A 19109-nucleotide genomic window follows, 5' to 3' on the forward strand; every position below is an offset into this window, starting at 1 on the left:
GTGCCACCATTACTGAAACATGAAAGGGACAAATATTATAGTCAGAAAGTGAGTCACAGGATTTCCTTCTTCTTTTTGTAGGGCTTGTTTTGGTGTTTGGGGATTTCTTTGGTTTTTTGTTTGTTTGGTTGTTTTTGGTTTTGTTTATTCTTTGTTTTGTTGTTGTTTTGGCGTGGGCAGGGGTTTTTTGGTTTTTCTTCATTGGTTGGTAGGCTGGTTGGTTGGTTTAGAGTTTTTATTGTTTTGTTTGCTTTTTGGTTGGGTTTTTTTTGTTTGTTGGTTGTGGTTTTCTTTCCTCAGGGTGGGGGAGTATAGCTTAAAAATGTTTCCAGTAATACACAAACCAGCAGCATTCACTAAAATTTTAGTCTTGTTTAGAGCTATGCAAACCACATATTTATATCTGGGATTTATCATAAAAGACCATCAAGTGCAAAAGTCAATACTACAACATTTCGAATCATGGGAGAAATAGAATAATCATCTCTCAATGTGCAGAGTCTATTTTAGCATTTCTTCATAAACTTTTCTTGTAATTCAGTATATATAATGAAACATTCATTTCACTTGGCTTTCAGTTACATATTTTTGAAAAATCAAAATAAAATGCATTATACAACTATTTTTGTTTCTAAAATGTGTATTACTGACATACAGTGTTTTAGTCTGGACTGAAAACACACCAGGCAATGCACAATGTGAGCTCTGAAGAGCACACACAGGGGTGTACAAGCTGCGTGATTCACACCAGAAAGCTCACGTTTGCAGATGCTCATCCTTGGATGAAAGTGTTTCCATTTTGTTTTCCTCAGGAACTTCCTGAAGCTTAGATGTTTGACCAAGGTGGACTTCATTGTGGCCATCTTCAGCCACTTGGGCAGTACTAATAATTTCATCTTGTCCTGTAGGTGGGAGACTGTCCTTCTGCCCTTGCTGCTGTTCCTGTGGTGGTTCTATTGCAGGTTTTCCAGAGCTATTAGTGTAGACTTGTGGACATTTTTCAGGCCTGAGTGAGCCAAAGGCAGTGGTGCAAAGGGATGTATTAAGCAACGTTTCAAAAATCACACATACATAATGAAAAGCATAACTTTAAGTTAACAAATAACCAGCCCTACAAACCCAAATAGCTGACACAGGACAAGCTAAGAGAGGAAGGAGAAAAAAAACATAATTTTAAAAGTCAAATGATTGTACTATTCTTTTAAGTCAGAAAATAAACTGTCTGGAACACCACTGAAAATTAAAGTATTAAATCTTTTTATCACCAAGCCACTGGTGAATTCTATGGTAGATGACAGGTTTGTTTTCTCCTGGCTGAGACGTAAGCTAGTTTTTCTTCCATGTCTGTACTGGTGCATGCATATCCTTCTCCTCTAACACTCTGCTGAAGAGGCTGATGAGTAAGAACCTTTCCACTCATGCCTGCATGTGGCTCAACCACCAAATGATAAGTCTGTTCAAAAGCTTCAACACTCACACAGCCTAAAACATCTGAACAATGGTGCTGAGGAAGATATCGAGCATTACCAGGAAGAATCTCGGGATCTCTAGATATCCTGTTAAGAATTCACTGACACTAGTTAAGCCATAGACAGTCATCTAACCTACTACATCCAGCATCCCTATTTCTACCTGGAAACATTTGTAATGATTACCTCATATTTAACCAGAAACCTCTGCAAATGTAATGCAAATGTAATTGCTACATAGATCTGTTTCCACACATTGTTAGAATTTTGCATCTGGTAGAACTTCCATCTGGGTCTCTACACGGCTCTTCTGAAAGGGCCAGAAACTTTCTACTGCCTTCTACTGAGCAGAAAGAATTAGCAAATAACTGAGGACAAGCATGAAAATAACCACTACTGGGCCACCAGCAAATCTTCCTGGTAAAGAGATCTTGACAAACAGCCCACAGGGCTAGCTAAATGGGGCGGAAGAAAACACAGCTTTCTTACCTCGTGGTTTTCTTCTCAAGTTCTGTAGCTGTGCCCTGCTTATTCTGCTGCTTTGAAAATGGCATGGGCAGGAACTGCTTAACATTGGGCCCAGGCTGTTTAAGAAAAGCTCCAGTTCTTCTGGCTAACATGTCATCTCTTTGTGGGTCTGGAAATTTCACGTTGTTTTCTGTCCCATCACTCTGCAGCTGAGGGACTTCAAGCTGTTCATGGCTCTCTTCTTTTGTGACAATACTGCTCAGAGAGACAAGTGACACTGTTCCATGATAATGCTCACTTGTACAGCAAGTGGCACTTAGGAAATGTGAGGTACTATTACTCAAAACAAAGTTGAGAATGATGGACAGCTAGGCAAACTAGGCATCTTAAGCCACAGCACAGGCAGTAAGGTTATGTTGAACCCCACACTTATGTAGGTGATTTGTTAGAAGCTGGGAATTGCATACAAATCTATGCGACAACTTACTCACTTGGAAGCTGGCATAAAAATCTAGAGAAAGCACCATGGATTGCAAAAGAAATCCCCCCAAAAGATTAAAGACTATTTTCACGCTGAACAGCAATTAACAACTGAAGTACTTAAATATTATGAAAGAAAACAGGCTGTTTTATATTCATAGGATACATTCTTGTAAATAATTTTACAAAACAGAACACATGCCATGATGACTGAGTAAAACACATCTTTAAAGCCCATGTGAAGAATGGGACACAACATGGCTGACTGATCCAAGCTAACACCACACACAAACAAGGCTCAGAGGGATCTGCTTCTGTTCTCTGACCTTTCTCCATCCTGCAGAGTCTTCAAATCCTTTTCACGAGCTACAGCCTCCTCTTGCTGCTGCTGCTGCTGCAGCAGATAAGGAGCTACTGATAGGGGAGGACAATTTATGGGAATAGAGCTTGTGGTACGCCTTGGAAAAGTTCCCATCCTTCTAACCAACATATCATCTCTCTCAATATCTGGTAAATTCCTGTCACATTCTTCCTTGGTGTTTTCTTGCTGTTTGTTTAAACTCCATGGGGTTTGTTCCTCAGAGATGACAGAAGCCGGTACAGGTGACGGAATTCTCCTGCAAGAGTTGTCGGTACCTGACTTGACTCCTCCCTCACTAGTGATAAGAATGAGAGGAGGGTGAGACAGACAAAACATTCTCAGGTGCAATGAAAGGTAGGAAAAAGAGTCATCTAACTCAGTTTGGAAATGTTTCATAAACACGCAAATTTAGCTGAATGAATTGCTTACTAAAAGCATTCATTAAAAATTCTTACTGCAGCTGCAAAGTGATTAAAGAAACGCCAAAGAAATATAAGATCTGTTAATGTGTTAAGGACCCAGATAATTCTCCAGATAAATGCCAGAAACACAGAGCAGCAGTACACCATCTTCAAAGAGAAAGTAAATCCATTAGGTTTGAAAAAACATTTTTTGAAGATCAGTAAGGCCGGCAAGCTGAATGACAAATTCCTAATGTGCTGAAAGCAGGCAGAGCAAAGCTGCTGGAATTCAAGCAGCAGAAAAATCATGAATGATAGCTCAACCTCTAAGACACCAGTGCCTTCACTGCCCATCAGAAATTTTGAGCATTTGGGAGACATATGTGCAGTGTTTTGAGCAATCCTAAACACGTTAAGATATTGTGAAGACATCAGATGTCTTCTGAACAAGGCCGTGCGTGTAAAGCTGCAGTTCACTCCCATGCAGGTCAGCATCTGGCAAGAACAGGTCTCATTTACAGCTCAGTAGCAGTTCCTAAGCCACACCAAATACCTGGACTCATTTTCTGGCTCAGATACTTCACTGCCATGTTCAGCAAACCCAAGACCGACAGCAGTGGTTGAAGGAGAGCTTTCAGCACCGGAGAGACTCTCCACACCATCTTTCTTGTTTTCCTCTTCTGTTCCACTCTTGGATGAAGCTCTGCCAATAACAAGCTTGTCCCATTTCTGTTGATCAATCTCAGTTACTGGCCCAAAATGCACAAACTTCTGCCTGGGGCTACCAGCCTTTTTGTTTGCTCTGGTTTTGCGGACAGCAAAATCATCCTGGGCTACTGCTTTCACCGTGATATCAGTTGGTGGCAAAGTGTTGCTGAAACATCTGAAATCTTCTTCACTGTTCATAATGAGGAATAAAAGAATGCCCCCAACATGAGACCCTCAGAATAAAAAAATTAAATGCTCCTAAGATTTTGAAGGGGTTTTATTTTAAAATTCGAGGACACAGGTATACACAGCTGTGATTTACTTAGTTCCAAATGACAAAATGCAAAGATACTGCAGACCTGTCGGGAGAAATCAGGGAGTACATCCATGGAAGCACTTTCGAAGGGCAAGGAATGTATGGCCTGTTCCAAAGTCAGTTCCTCACTCTAACAAGGCCACAGTTTCCTTATCTGCTCACACATACCCAGGCCACGCGCTGTATGTATGGCACTAAAACCCTGGCACGAGGGAGTTACAGTGGCATAGGAGCACTAGCAAGGGCAATTCACTTACACTAAACAAAGCAGACTGAATCCTGATTTTAATAAATCACCTCAAAAGTAACAGAGAGACTGTTAATATCTTTAGGACAAAAAATATATTGAGTTTTGATTTATTAGAGCTAAAATGACAAACAATAACCACATTGTTAGAAGAATGCCAGCATAGACAGCCATCTTTAATTGCAAAATGGCATGCACCTAAACAGGAAGGCTAGGAGTTGTTATCCTTTCCTACTGGAGTCACAAATCACCTGCCTGTGTTATAGTCCATCTCCATAGGGAAACAGCTTAGAATAGCTGCTCTATACTGGCTCCCTTTGTAGAGATTTTGTTAACAACAAGAGCATACAAACACCATACAATGAGGCTCCTGAAAGCCCTGCTGCAGTGAGAAACAGTGCTGGTGTATTTACTCAGCACTGGAGTACAATGCTCTGCTGATGTATCAGCTCAGGTCTTGAACTAGCACAGAGACATTAATGCAAAGATGCTGATCCTCAGGTGATATTCCCAAGTCCTGAAGACAGCTTGGTAAGGAGCAATGTAGTTGCTAGTGTATTAGTGGCACTTGGAACTTTGTGCTGTTCAACTTCAGGCAGCTTCGAAGCAAATTCAGCCACATGACAAGAAGGACCTTTCTGATATTGTATTAAGAGTATCCACAAGAAAAGTGACCGTGAAACTACTATTGTGCTCTAAATGATGGACGTGCTTTCATTTAATGACGGATAGCATATCTGTACAGATTTTTAGACTCCTTCTGAAAACTGAAATAGGTAAGGACTGGTTGTCAACAAGGCATTCTTCAAATTTAAAATCACAAGCACACACAGCAGATTGTGGCAAACTAAACATGCTTTCCAGCTTGCCAATCCTGTCCGCAAGCAGAAACCATACCTGGACTCCCCTGACAGTTTCAGTCTTTTCCAGGTCTCCAGATCTGCTTTTGTTATAGAAGCATTGACAAAAGGCACATCTTCTTGTAACTGAGGAAGGATGCTTTGAGATTTCTGTTTCACCAAATCATCTCTCTCATTATCAAGCTCTTTCACCTGCTGTTCCTCCTCCTCCTCCTCTGTCTTCTTATTTTGCAGAAGTGAGTTCTCTTTGTTTGTAACTATTTGCCTTACTGATGTCACGTGCACCCGTCTTCTTCTAATTTAATGTACATTCCAGTTCAGCAAGGAAAGATATTTTGAGGAAGCAATTATAAATCAGTATCAAAAGAAGAGGTTCAGAGCTTAAGAAGATAAAACTGAATTTATAATATTACTTTCACACGAATTTTAGGAAGTAAACATGGAATGAATCATTTGAAGTTCAAACCTCTCAGCTATGCTACCCTACTCATGCACTACTGAGACCGCTTCTCCACGTGAACTTCTATTCCCAGCTCAAGTAAGAAAAATCCTTATATTATTACTTTATTAAGCATTTCTGCAATTAGCTTTCTCTCAAGTAGTTACAAATATCTCATTTGCATATTATTCACACAGTGAATTCAGGTTTTGCTCTCAAAGATCTCTTTGATCTGAAGAGTCATGTCAATAGCGTTGGACTATTAAAATTTGGTTAGGTGCTCCTCAGATGTCCTGTCAAACTGGTCATTAGAAAATGTTAATATAATCAAATTACCAGCAACTAAATGTCACATTTGAAAACTGAAAAGAGCTCCTAAATATTAGAAGTTTTATGAACATTTCAGTTGTTACAGTCAAGGTTGCCCATCATGTGTATATAGTGGTTTTATCTAGAATCACATTTGTTTGCACAAATAAAACAAATAGACTTGTTTCCTGAAAAAGATCTCTACCTAGCAAGTATTTGTTTTAAGCAACTTCTTAAAGGCCTGTATCAGTGAACTGAAGAAAAGAGATTTTCTAGGCTGAAGCCTTGTGACCCCTGATCCATTTCCCAAACCAAGGCTGCATAACACACATTAGGACCAGGTGCAATATAATTCAATGCAGTGTAGCAGGCATATATATTCAGTGCCTTAACTAAATTCTCATCTGGTCTGTGTTTTATGCAGGGTATTGAAAGAACATGAGATTAAAGAAATGCATCAGAAAATGCATTGAAGGAGTTCAGAAAAAGAGCTGGGATGAAAAACATATTTTCTAACTTTATTCTCCACTACTCACACTCATGATCTGTCTCATGAGCTTAGATAACAAAAGTGTCCTGCCTTTATTTTATTTAAATTCACAGCCAATTAAAACTTCTCCTCATATTCTAACAAAAAATAAGTTTGGTTCATTTTATGATAAAGCATTTGCATTTTCTGTAACCTCTAAGTTGTTTTTTTTTTGTAGTCAAGAGAGCTTTAGGCCTATACAGTAACATATCATGATGAAATTAAGCATTATAATTGAAAGAGTAAGACCATGAATGCACACCTTGCATGTTCCTTTTTTTCCATCTCCAATGGCTTTTTAACATCTTCCAGTTTACCTTTCTCTTTACTTGTATAGGGTCCAACTAAAAAGGAGTTAAATGGAGCTATGTGTTTGGGTTGATTCATTCTGGCTCTCCGTGTGGCAAAGTCATCCTTTTCTAAATCAGGAACTCTGCTGGCTGCTTCATCTTCTGAACCAGAATCCTTTCCTTGATAATATGTCATGAAGGGGTTGTCCTTGCGAAGGATAATGTCTGGGGTGCTTCCGTTGTCTTCACATATTGGCTTTTTACTGACACAGAGCAAAATTAAATAAAGCTCTTGATTCACCAGGGGAGAAGAGAGCAGTGCAGCATCCATCTCCAGGTTAAAAAGCATGCACAGTTAATCAAATATGCTCTGAGCTGCTGTTAGATTATCTTATCATATAGAAGTAGCAAATCCACAAAGACTTTATATAAAAAAAATCAGCGTGTTGCACCTTTATTTATTTTACCTATAGCTGGAAGAACGAGTAAGAACAAATTTTGGCATACGAGATGCAGTGAATGTAGTGCCATAACTGGCAGTATCAAACTTCTTGAACACTTCAAGCAAAGGAGGAAATGTGATACAAATACCTGATCCCTGGCAAATGTTGCTTAGTCCTGAAATATCAGATATTTGGCATTTTTCTTAATATCTCTATTAAAAAAATCCCTCATCTGAGTAATCACTGAGGCTGTCTACCCTAGTACACTTAACTGCTTTCTTCCTACATGCACTATGATTAATTCTTTTCCTAATTAACCTTTCCTTTCACACAGAATAAGCCCCCTATGTCAATGCTGACGTACAGTGGCTGCAATGGTAGCACACCAGTGATACTGGCATGCTGGAAAACATTGCCACCTGCCTTCATCAGAAGCACAACTGTTATCAACACAGCCTTGCTGTTACTGAAGATTATGGCAATAAAGACACTTGACAGCTGGTACCCATAAAGATTAAGCTTATTTTAGCTTGTAAGGGTCAATACTCTCAGGCAAACTGAAAAGACAGATGGCAGGAGCTAGGCAACTCCCACATTTAAAGATCTAATTGTTCGTTTTGATATTTTAGGAATATGGGCAGCAAGAGCTGTTCCATGCAGTACTTTTGTAGGCACTTGCTCTGTCATGTAGCACACCTTGCTGTACAAAGTGAAACAGAGGGAATCACAAAGGATTAAACAGACTGGCATTAAGAAAGCAAATCTAAATAGCTCAGGGGCTGCTCTGAGTTTACTATCTTAAATATAAAGAGTGCTTTTTAAAAGCATTTAAAACATTTTAAATACCTGCAAACCCACTACATACACCATTATTTTAAGTTCTCAGCTGCCCTTTCAAACTACTGCTCCACGAAGTTGCCGGAGAAACTTATGGGGAAGCCATAAACCATCCCTGACAGCCCAGCCTGGCTCAGGCTCAAAGAACATATGAAACAGTTTGCCTTTGCCTTCTTATGCTACAAAACACAGGATTCCCTGTTAGTGATGTGGAGAGTATGGTGTCAAATTAGCTAAAGGCAACTTTTTCCTTAGATCTCTCTGAAGGATCAAGATTTCACTTAAGGCAACAGAACAACAATGGCCAATAGCATTCCACATGGGAACTGCTGTCCCTTTTCCTCATGAGTATTCACAACAGCTTCAGAAACAGCTGGCTTACCGAGTGATTGTTTAGCAAAAACTGCTGGATTTTTCATTCTCACATCCACCAATGCTAGTGAAGCCTGAGAGCACCAAGTGTAGTATTCTGAAAGCATTGTTTTTGGCAATGAAGAAATATTGAGTTATAGTACTCAAAAGTGCAACTATGAGTCATTGCAATGAGAAACTTACAGCTTTCACTATGTAACTAGACTTCAGTAATCAGTTTCTAGGTTGAGAATGTTTTCCATTCATTTACTATTTTTTTCATTGAATCAAAGATTAGCTGTGACGTTTTGGGGTCTCCTGAAACAGTTTATGATCATTTCAAAAGTGTTTTTTGTTTTGTTTTTTTAAGGTCAGTTTACCACAGTATAGATATCAAAGACTAAATAGTAGATTTAGCTGCAAATTGCTTTTGCACACCCAGCCCCAGCTGTTGCAGAAACAGTAAATAGGTCGATGCTGGTATAGCAGGTGCTTCCAAAGTGACTGCAGGCATTTGCACTCCCTGAAGCAAGGTCTCATACATCCTTATATTGCATTTCAGAACAATGGAAGGGTTTTGGATCCCTATGCTCTGTCAAGGTAAGAGTCCATGTTATTTTTCAACAAACATATCATAAATGCTTGCTCACATTTCTCTCTAAATTCTCCTCTCCATCATCTCTTTAAACACACTTAATTATTCTCTTTTTAGGGTGCCTCCATGAATGCGATCCTTACCTTGCTTATACGATACCGTAATTAAAAGACAGATGTGCAGTCAATAAGCAAGCAAGGAGGAGAACATATCAATAAAACAACATGCAAGAGACAATTCTTTTGGGAAGGAGAATTACTTTTTGACATGCATTTGTATAACATATAATTCAGCTAACTAAAGCAACTCTTTCCTAGAACATGGTACAGCAATGGAGACAAGCACTTAGACTCCAAGCAAAAAAATACATTTGCATACAAGTTCAAGTCTTTCCTGTCCAGGACTCAGAAACGTCCCCTACTGAGTTTAAGCTTTGGGAACAATTAGATGCCTTGTAGAACTCAAAAGTCACAGTGGGTGTCCTCCAGAGGTCAATAAGTTGAGAGAAAACAGCCTGTAAACAGCTCAAAGGAACTAAAATAAAACTGACAACCTCAGGTGAAAAAAAATTAAAAAGAAAGGCTGGAATCAAAGATGAGGGAATAAGAGGGATGGAAGAAAAAAAATCAGAATACAGAAACAAGAAGGATAGAGAATTGCTGAGTGCCTTTAGTACATGGAAAATTGAATTTGATGGCAAGAAGAGGGATAATATGGAGATGTTCAGAGAAGAATAGTAAAACTTTAAGAAATACGATTAAACTCTCCCCTGTATTCTAAAGCATCACTACTAAACTCTTCCCTTCTCACCCACTATTCTTCCACTTTCACATAAAAAGGATTTTCCTTACAGACTTCTGTTCCCAGTGCCTTTTCTGCTGTGTTTTCCTACAATCCCCAGAAGCAGGCTCCAGCTCCACTACTGTGATGCTTGGGTTACAAAGTTCTTTGACCCTTAGCTGGGACAGAAAATTATCATCTCTTCCTTCTTCCAGCTGCCAAATTCCACAAGTCGCTTCCACTGAGAGCAAGGAAGAAAAATTGTTGTTTCTCCTCCCTTCTCCAAAAGGCCTGTAAGGACAACAGATTGTCCAAGGAAAGAACCACGTGTTTGTTCACACAGCCTTCCTTTGTGGACATCAGAGCAGTAGATCAAGCATGGATCTGGAAAAGGGTCTCTCAACATGGTGAGCATTCACCAAAAGCGAACAGAACTGTTTGTTATGCACTGCTAAACATAAGCAGTGACTACATTTTACTGTATTACCACATTACTACCATTAATACTACAGCCTTGGACTCGGAGTAGGATTTTGGTAATACTCCTTTGGTATATGGATTCCAAATCAATTAGCGCACTAAGTGAGGCTGAAGAACTAATTTATGCCAGATAGCTCCTCATCATTAGTACTGGACTTTGTCAAAAGTAATACCCGTCAATCAGACATGAACACTGGTTCAGTACAGTTTGACAGCAGTGAAGCAGACCTGAGGACATGGGACAGCATATACTCTGTGACTATTTCATCTGCATATGGCACATCTGTGTGTGGCTGCACACCAGCTGCACTGCACCTATCACTGACCTGTACCACATACGAGCTGCACTTCTTCCTACTACATTTCAAAGCCCAGACTGTAGACCAGCATCTGCTAAACTACTCACTGTTAGGATTTCACCCCACAGCCCAAAACAAAATGTTTTGGACAGGAGGACATTTGGACACTTACCTTTTAGCCAGACCATTTTGATCGTTTATAAGTGCCTAATCTTCTGACATGTTAGCTAAAACTCTACTTTGCAGGTCATCCCCATGAGTAGAAGAGACGATGAAAAGGCATGGGCTGTGAACCTAGCCATCATTCAGCTCTCAAGTTAAGGAATAGGAAATATCCAAAATGAACAAAAATCAAAAAATAAATAACACATGTAGTAAGTGAATACCTACATATATTCCAATCCAAAGTCAGTCAAATCATGTCTGCTGAACTATGCCTCCACTTTAACTGGTACATGTGTTAACAAGCACTGTGCTTTTACAGTTCCTACCATTAAAAATATATGTATCATTTATTAACACATCTAGAAATATCAACCACATAAAAAGTGTGGTTCAGTAAACAAAACCATCCCACTAGCAACAAGTAATGTGAATTTCTGAAACTTTTACCTAGACTAGGCATTTTTAATGTAGATTTCTATATATTTTTATTAAATATATGAAAGCATTAAGTGGAAGGTGACAAGTAGTCTGTGTAGTAGTTTTTCTGGAGCCTGTTTACATTATGCTGTAAGACAATACAAATTCTCAACACAAATGCAGTTAGCATCATACAATTCTGCAATCCACAGCTGCCACACCACAAGCTTTTTCAGACCAAGACCATCACTAGCAATTGTGAGTGCTTAGCAGACTGGATTTTTGTTAGGAGATGTGAAATCGTAGCAGATCTAGGAAGCCCACACTTCAGCCAATCCTCAAATTGTGAAGCGTGCACAATTTCCCACACCAATGGGCTAACCTGCCGTAGCGCTGGGCTGCTGACATGACCTTAATACCAGCTTGTTCAAGTCTTCTTAACTTTCTGATCTCCTCCACATCTTTCCCCTTTGGTGCTGATGTTTCCTTTGCGCTACATGAAGGAGGCTGGTCTGTGGAGTTTTCTTCACTTTGACTCACACCTAACTGATTTTTAAGGGAGCTTGTTTCAGGAGCCATGGAGCCCACTTTCTCCTTTTCACACAGTCCTGATGTTTCATTCAGTTCTTCTTCTATGGTTTCAGGGTGGGGTTTGCTATTGAATTATACAAGGTAGTTTAATGAAGGCTGTGCCTAAAACATATACACTTATAAGCACATTTTGCTGAAATCAAGATGCCAGAGGATGAATTCTGGTGAATAATCAGGGAAGATAATTATGCTCTTTAAAGGAAGTTGCTTCTCAGTCCAAATCAAAAGTGTTAGTTGACAAAACCAACATGCAGAGTCACACACAGAGTCACAGGTATATAAGCCATACTGGTGTATTAAATACAACATAAAAATAAATTCCTTTTTTTTAAAAAAAAAATAGCAAAATATTATCTATTTTGGGTAAATAAATAAAACATTACTTTTCAGTATCATTTGTCAGTAATTGTCTTGAGAACTGAAACAGATTGTCCAGAACAGTTTTTTCCAGCCTTGGGTTTGAGTCAACATCCACATTACTTACATTAATCAACATCTTGTCAAACACAAGCTATACATATATGATGGGTAAATAATGACATCACAACAATGATTTTCCACTTGTTGCTTTTTTACTAGCTTCGCCAGTTGCTAAAAATTACTTATCAGTACCACACCAGCAACATATTCATTACAGCATCATACACCTTGTGAAAAGAATGAAAACTGAGGCAGTGTTAAAGCATCATCACTGAGGAAAGGAGAGGGTGGACAGGCCAATCTTACCTGAAAGGTCTGTCTCCTAGAGGTGAAGTTGCTGTGCTCCAGCTCTTTCGGTACTCCTCCCGTTCAGCTTTCTTTTTCCGAAGCGGGGCAGGTACATAGAAAGTCTGGTTACTCTTGTTTGGGAGGTACTGGTTAAAAGGCACAGCTGATTTAGGTTCACCGTGTGAGGTCCGCCTCGCCAACATATCATCTTTTTTCACATCTGGCATCTTTCTGTGTGGCAGGTCAGTTTCCGAGTCACTTCCTCTCCCTAGTGAGGAAGGAGAAAAATATTCTTTTTATTTTCATCCATTTCATTCAGTTGTTTTGGTTATTTTTAAACTATAAATCAGAGAAGGCACCACCAAAAATTACATTTAGCCACTTTTACCTGCATTTTTATTTTAAAATTGGTCACTGTTATGTAGGCATAACATCTAACAGATAGCAAACTTTTTTCCATCATTCCCTGAAAAATTCATCTTCAACCACAGGCCACATCAAAAAACCTTAGGTTAAAACCAAGCCAGACTTGTCTATCACATAGGACAGAAGTTTACCTAAAGCCCAGATGTCCCCTAGCTGTACATAAAGACATGTCACCTGATTAACAGTCTTGAACCTAGACTAGTATGTGCCTGGCTCAAGCACAAGCAAAGAAAGGTTCCATGTTGTATAGCTTCAGAATGGCAGGAATATGTGGAGGTTTCTACACACACATTAACACAGCAGTTTGAACACAGACAGCATCAGCTTTGGTCAAAACCTGAGAACAGCAGCAGCTGCTATGGACCAGAAGGCTCGATGGTCTCTCTCCAGTCTCACTGGTTGCCTAGTCAATCGATCTAGCACACTGCAAAATAGACAGAGATTTGGTCCCCAGATGGAAAGGTGCAACGAGAGAAGGAAGCAATCTCAGGATTTTGATGTTAGATAAGTACAGAGAACAAATAGTGGCAGAGAAAAATCAAGAGCTGGAGAGAATAAGATACGAGGTTAGCAGAGCTGGTGTTCAAATGAACAAATCTTCCTGATATTTTAATCAATTTAAGACACTGAAAATCAGGCAAATTTCTGACTTGAAACTCCCAAATTGTAGGAGAAACACCCTAAAGAGCATTTGCAGTGTGGAACTGCTCTCATACCCTTTTTGGAAGCCACTTCATAGACATTCACTAGATTCCCTGCACTGTCATGAGCCTTTAAAAATAATTCACAAAGAAGTTATGCAAATAGTTTTCTCCCAGCAGTGTAACCTTATCATGGGCCCTGGTTTGAAGAGTGAAATGGAGTGTGTTCAGCCATTTGTCCCATCAGTATTTGTGTATTCTCCAAGCTTTGTAGAGCTGGATGTCTCTGGTCCTTGGCCCCTTTTCAGCACTTGCATATGCAATTAACTGTTCCCCTTTTAGGGTGAAGGGAAGCTACTCAGGTTGTGTCCTCTTGTTAATTCAAAACACTAGTAAATTAATAGCTAATTCACTGTGCTACAGACTGAACAACTGAAAACAATTAAGTCATAAAAATCACAAGTAGCTTGTGTATAATTCAAAGTGGGGGAAGAAAAAGAGGTCAAAATATGCTAGGAATGTTATTTGTAAAGAGCTTTTGCAGTAGATTGAGTTATTCATGATTTGCTTGGAGAGGGATGAAGAAAAGGAAAAGTAGGAAAAGACATGACACAATGGAAATGAGTGTTACACAAAAATCACAATTCACTTTTTTGTCAGTAATCTTTTGCTTGAACTATTTTTGTTATGATCTTATGAAAATTAGCACCACAATTGGTACCCCGAATCTATTTCTAAATAAAAAGTGGAGATACCATCACAGAATCATGGGTGTCTGAGGATAGCTGAGGTTTGAAGGGCTGTAGTGTCATTAGACAGAGCAGAGCACAGACTAAGTAAAACACAAGAAAAAGATCCCCTATTATTATTTGGTATTCTGATTGCTTTTGACTTTGCTCTGGTGTCTATTTCTGTAACACATGAAAACCAGTCTTGAACTGGCAAACAGAAATGCTGAAATGGATAACCACAGTGGCAGAGGAATTAGAACACACTTCTCTTCCTCATTACTGATGTGCCTACCAGCATCCCCAAGCTAAGCACTTCAAAGAAAAACAGATTCTTTAATAATCATATCTTACTCATTAAATTATTTTCAGTTCAAATTTGGAAAAAAAAAATACTTGAAGCCAAAGGACCGAATGGAAGATGCAGCTATGCTCTACATTTATAGCCTTAAATTTGTTGTTCTGCATTTCCAAGTAGAAACAGCAGCAGTTTCCACAACTAGTAACAAGCAATTGCACACTATAGACATGCAAAGATCCTTCCTAAAAGGATCCATGCATAACTGCTGGCCAAGCAGAGGATTTTATTCATTGGCAACTCTATAGGCAGTTCAGCCTCTGCAATTCTACTGTATTTTAAATAACTGTTCTACTCTACCACTGGTTTTGTTTATTTTTTTGCTAAAGGTCAGGCTCTACATGGGACACCAGAGCAGTTCCTCAATGGTGAGACTAATCACAGATGGCATTTGTGAAGGCAGTATTACTTACTGCTTCCACCTAATCACCTTAGAGTCACTTAAGTAACATCCATTTGGGCTTTTTTCTTCCCTAGGAGTGGAAGGAATCATAGCTTTAGTTCACAATAATTTTATTTGGTTTATAAAGCTCCTATTTGAATGGAGAAAGGAGTAATGAAAGCAAAATGTTTTCCTACATCCAACTTTGCATATAGAATCACAGAATTGTTTAGGTTGGAAAAGACCTCTAAGATCATTGAGTCCAATATACTGTTTCTCTCAAAAACTGCTCCCAGCTAAAACACTGGCCTGCTGGGACCACAGGAAGAGGTTCAACATAAAAGAGGTCAGCCAAGTTACACCTCACCTGCAACTGTTGGAGGAGACAGCTGTGAAGTTATGGCAGTAGTAAGCAGGGAAAACAGGACACATTAGAAAGTATTGGCTGGACAAGTCATACACGTGCACACAGCATCTGCACGCACCCTGGTTAAAGGCTAATTTTTCAGAACAAGCTTTGTGTGCTTTCATCTTATTTTGTGTTTGTTGCAGACTCAGGAATGTGACAAGATAATATGTCTTAGCAAACAATCTGTGGCAGACAATCACAAAACCTTTCTAACATCTGATAATACAGCAGAAGTTGACAGGAAGCATCAACAGGACATATGTAACAGCTCTAAGTAAGCAGGGACACTGGACATCCCTTGAGCATCCAGGACAGAGCAACACTTTTCAATCGGGACATGTGTTTCTATTTGCCAACACCATGCTTGTCTCATTTGAGAAGGCAGAAAAGTGTTTTATAATGTGGAGTCTGTGCTCTGCTTAGTGTCTGAGGGGTCATGAGGCTGTTTCAGGGAATCAGCCCCAGTAGCTGGTTCTGGATGGTTAACCAGCCCAAACACCACAGGCCACTTAGAACAGCAGACCAGCTCTTAGCTCTGGTTTTCTCAGAGCTCTTTCACAATTTTACTGTGATACCAGCCCTCCCTGACAGCTTTCCAGTTCTAAGGAGTTCCCCATCACCTCAGGAAATTTCTCATGTGTCCGGTTACGATTAGCACCAGTTTCTTTCACACTGCCAAAAGCAGTATGAACATCTGGTTCCTACCAAAAAGTCTTCCTGTCTTTCCTTTTAAAATTAAATAAACAATATTACTAAGGAAAAGTGATTCATGTGTGCAACATAACTTCATCTGATGATGAAGTTTGACTTACTCATCTGCAGGAATGTAATTGCACAGAAAGAGCCTCCATCATGTATCCTTTTGTCCTAAACCAGAATCCTGCTCATGACAAGTAACCTAAGTGCATGCTCCACACCTTGGAGCATGCAAATCTTTCTTCATCCAGCATGCTGTGTTTACAAGCCTCTGAGAACCTTTTCAATCAGAAAAGAATGGCAGAGAAGCAGCAGCAGCTCCTCTGTATGCCTAGAGCTGCCTGTCCTCTCACAGACGAGACACACAAAACTCTGATGCTGGGAGGTATTAATTTACTCAGTTTTCTATATGCCATAAAAACATATATAATATTTGATAAAGTGCTGTACATCAGACTTCAAAACTCTGTCAAGTATCAGACATTCTCAAGATATTCCCATGTCATTCATCTGCCCTGCATTTACATAAGCAAACATTTTATTCCCTGCAATTCACTACACCCTGTTTCTGTAATTTTATTTCTTGCTTCAGCCTAGTTTGCAAGTTAAAATGAATCTGCATAGCATCCGCTTACACCAAAACCCAGAAAAGCATTTTTCCCATCATAAAAGTACACTGCAATGATGTAACTCATTTCCCAATGCTACAATATCTTGGGACAAACTTCAGGTAAGCTGTTGGCAAAGTCATCTACACCTCAGGGAGCACAAATCAGCATTTGCAGAGAAGTTCTCCCACGGGATTTTCCCGATTCAGAGGCTGTGTGCAGCTTCTGAATGGCACATTTATTCCAGAAGTGATACTTTCATGCCACAATGTTATGCATGTGCCGCACTGTGACTGGTACTTACCATCACTACTCCCTCTGAGCACTACATCTGGAGACGGTGTCTGCTGCGAGCGGGAGCCAAAGGAGTCCAGACTGTCAAAGGAATCATCTCTGCCGTGGCGAGGCGGGGAGAGGGAATCACTGCGCTCCGAGTCCCAGCAGTCTATATAGCCGCTGTCACGAATGCTGCGCTTGGGGCTCTCAATATCCTCTGTTTCCTACATGGAAATACAGCAGGAACCTCTTCATACAGAATGCACTGACATACTCGTGAGATGTGTTACACATCAGAAAACAAAGCATCTTCCCAAATACTAAAAGTCTCCTCCCCAAAAAAGGGTTTCCTTGGTTTTTGCCCGTTCTTCCCTCCAAAACAAAGCGCAAGCTTGCAACAACCCAGTTTTATGCTGTTTAAGAAGAAACTACACTTGTAAGATGAGCACAATGAACTGAGAAAAAGTTCCAACAGACCAGTTAATAAACTGATCAAAAGTGAAAGTAACCTGAAACTTGACTTGTCGTCCACAGTCCATAGCACAGCCAAAGGCACTACAACTTTAACATCGTGCCTGCATCAGGTTTAAGTTTGCTGCTTTCCAAAAGAGCCCCCCGCCTCTCTTTGCCCATCTATTGTATCTGGCCAGGACCCCAGCAGACAGAATTTGTTGTTGCTGCTTCAGCTCGGCAAAATAATAAAGCAGTGTGCCCCAGCCTCCGTCTACCTTGAAGAGAAATTCCTGTTATGAAAGAGGGATGTCTTTCTCAAGCAATCAGCAATGAAAAATATGCAAAATGCTTTTCCCGATGCCTCAGAAGAATTCAGTTGTGCTCTTTACTCTTTGCCAGCTCCTGGCTCTGGGGGATATGAAAGCACTTGTAGCTGACCCACATGTTCAGAGCAGGGAGAACAATGGCTGTCTTTGACAGCCCTGTGATTATAAATTCTTTCCAGTGCAAGCAGCACATACTAAAACACTGAAACTCCAGCAGAGGGAAAGGTCAATAGAAGCCATCCTCACCCTTGCATTATAATAAATCCCTTGTTTTAGAGAGTATCTTAACATTAATTACAATCACACAGACTGAGAAAAAACAAAAATAACTATGTTTGTTCAGAGATAAATCTGTATTTTTGTCCCCCGACAGTAAGTAAAGTCAGAGATGTGGGTGCCATTATCAAGCTGACATTTTGTGACCCAAAGAGGCTGGAATGTGAGATTTTTTTTTTTCCCCAGAAGAATTTGAATATTAATTCCTAATTAAGAAGCACCCCCTGCTTACCACTAGCTGGAGCACAATGGCTATATTGAGCAGAGCTCCCACTGTCCCTGACTGCTAAGGTTTTACCCGTCACTGGTACTGCCAATGAGAAGATCAATCCGGAATACCACAGTCTGCTGTGCCTCCACAAACAAGCGGGCTTGCTGGAAAAGAGATGGAGAGTGGAGAGCCCACAGTAATACACCAACACCCCCCTGCTGAACAAGAGGGACTGAGACATCAGACCAAACGCCCTGAAAACTTTTCAGGAAGAAGGCCTAATTAGTGCCACTCACCACTAATCTGCCAAAATACCACATTAAGGGCAGCGGCAAAGGTCGCCTAAGGCCAGGCTAAACTGTGGTAATGCCATTAAGTAACCTCACAGTAAATAGAAGTGAAAATATATTCTAAAAAAAAAAATATAAAATGCATCTAAAAAAGTTGTAAGAAATCCTATGTAATTCCTTTCCCAGTTCTGTTTAGTCAACTAAAATACTGATAGAAACAATAGACAACAAAAATCTGTCTCCCTGAAATCTGCATGAATTACACACAGCCAAGAAAAAATCCACAAATCCTATCAAAATCCCATTTGTGACACGATCCAAAAATCTTTTAAAAAATCCAAATTCCTTAAATCCGCTCATCCCTTCATACCAATCAGCTATTCTCAATCTTTAGGCACACTTCCATTTTCCTAAATTACTGCATTTGAATGACACAGAACTGCTCAGCAGCTACAGGGACTTCAACTGGGCAAAAAGCCCCATCCC

General features: G+C 39.8%; 1 protein-coding gene across 4 annotated transcripts in view; it reads right to left on the bottom strand.

The window, feature by feature from the left end:
* Window positions 1-19109, bottom strand: part of LIMCH1 (LIM and calponin homology domains 1) — a 172638-nt gene that overhangs the window by 45295 nt on the left and 108234 nt on the right. The window contains exons 7-15 of one of the 4 annotated variants that reach the window (XM_058837310.1): window positions 17096-17291; window positions 12562-12811; window positions 11627-11899; window positions 6850-7140; window positions 5348-5605; window positions 3733-4077; window positions 2744-3034; window positions 1959-2192; window positions 761-1006 (exon numbers count right to left, since the gene is read on the bottom strand). In XM_058837310.1, coding sequence (XP_058693293.1) covers window positions 761-1006; window positions 1959-2192; window positions 2744-3034; window positions 3733-4077; window positions 5348-5605; window positions 6850-7140; window positions 11627-11899; window positions 12562-12811; window positions 17096-17291 — 2384 coding nt within the window. Of the gene's footprint in view, window positions 1-760; window positions 1007-1958; window positions 2193-2743; window positions 3074-3732; window positions 4078-5347; window positions 5606-6849; window positions 7141-11626; window positions 11900-12561; window positions 12812-17095; window positions 17292-19109 lie in introns of all 4 variants that reach the window. The other 3 variants (XM_058837309.1, XM_058837311.1, XM_058837312.1) reach the window with 3 other exon arrangements.

This window comes from Poecile atricapillus, chromosome 4, assembly GCF_030490865.1.
Source record: "Poecile atricapillus isolate bPoeAtr1 chromosome 4, bPoeAtr1.hap1, whole genome shotgun sequence".
NCBI lineage: Eukaryota > Metazoa > Chordata > Aves > Passeriformes > Paridae > Poecile > Poecile atricapillus.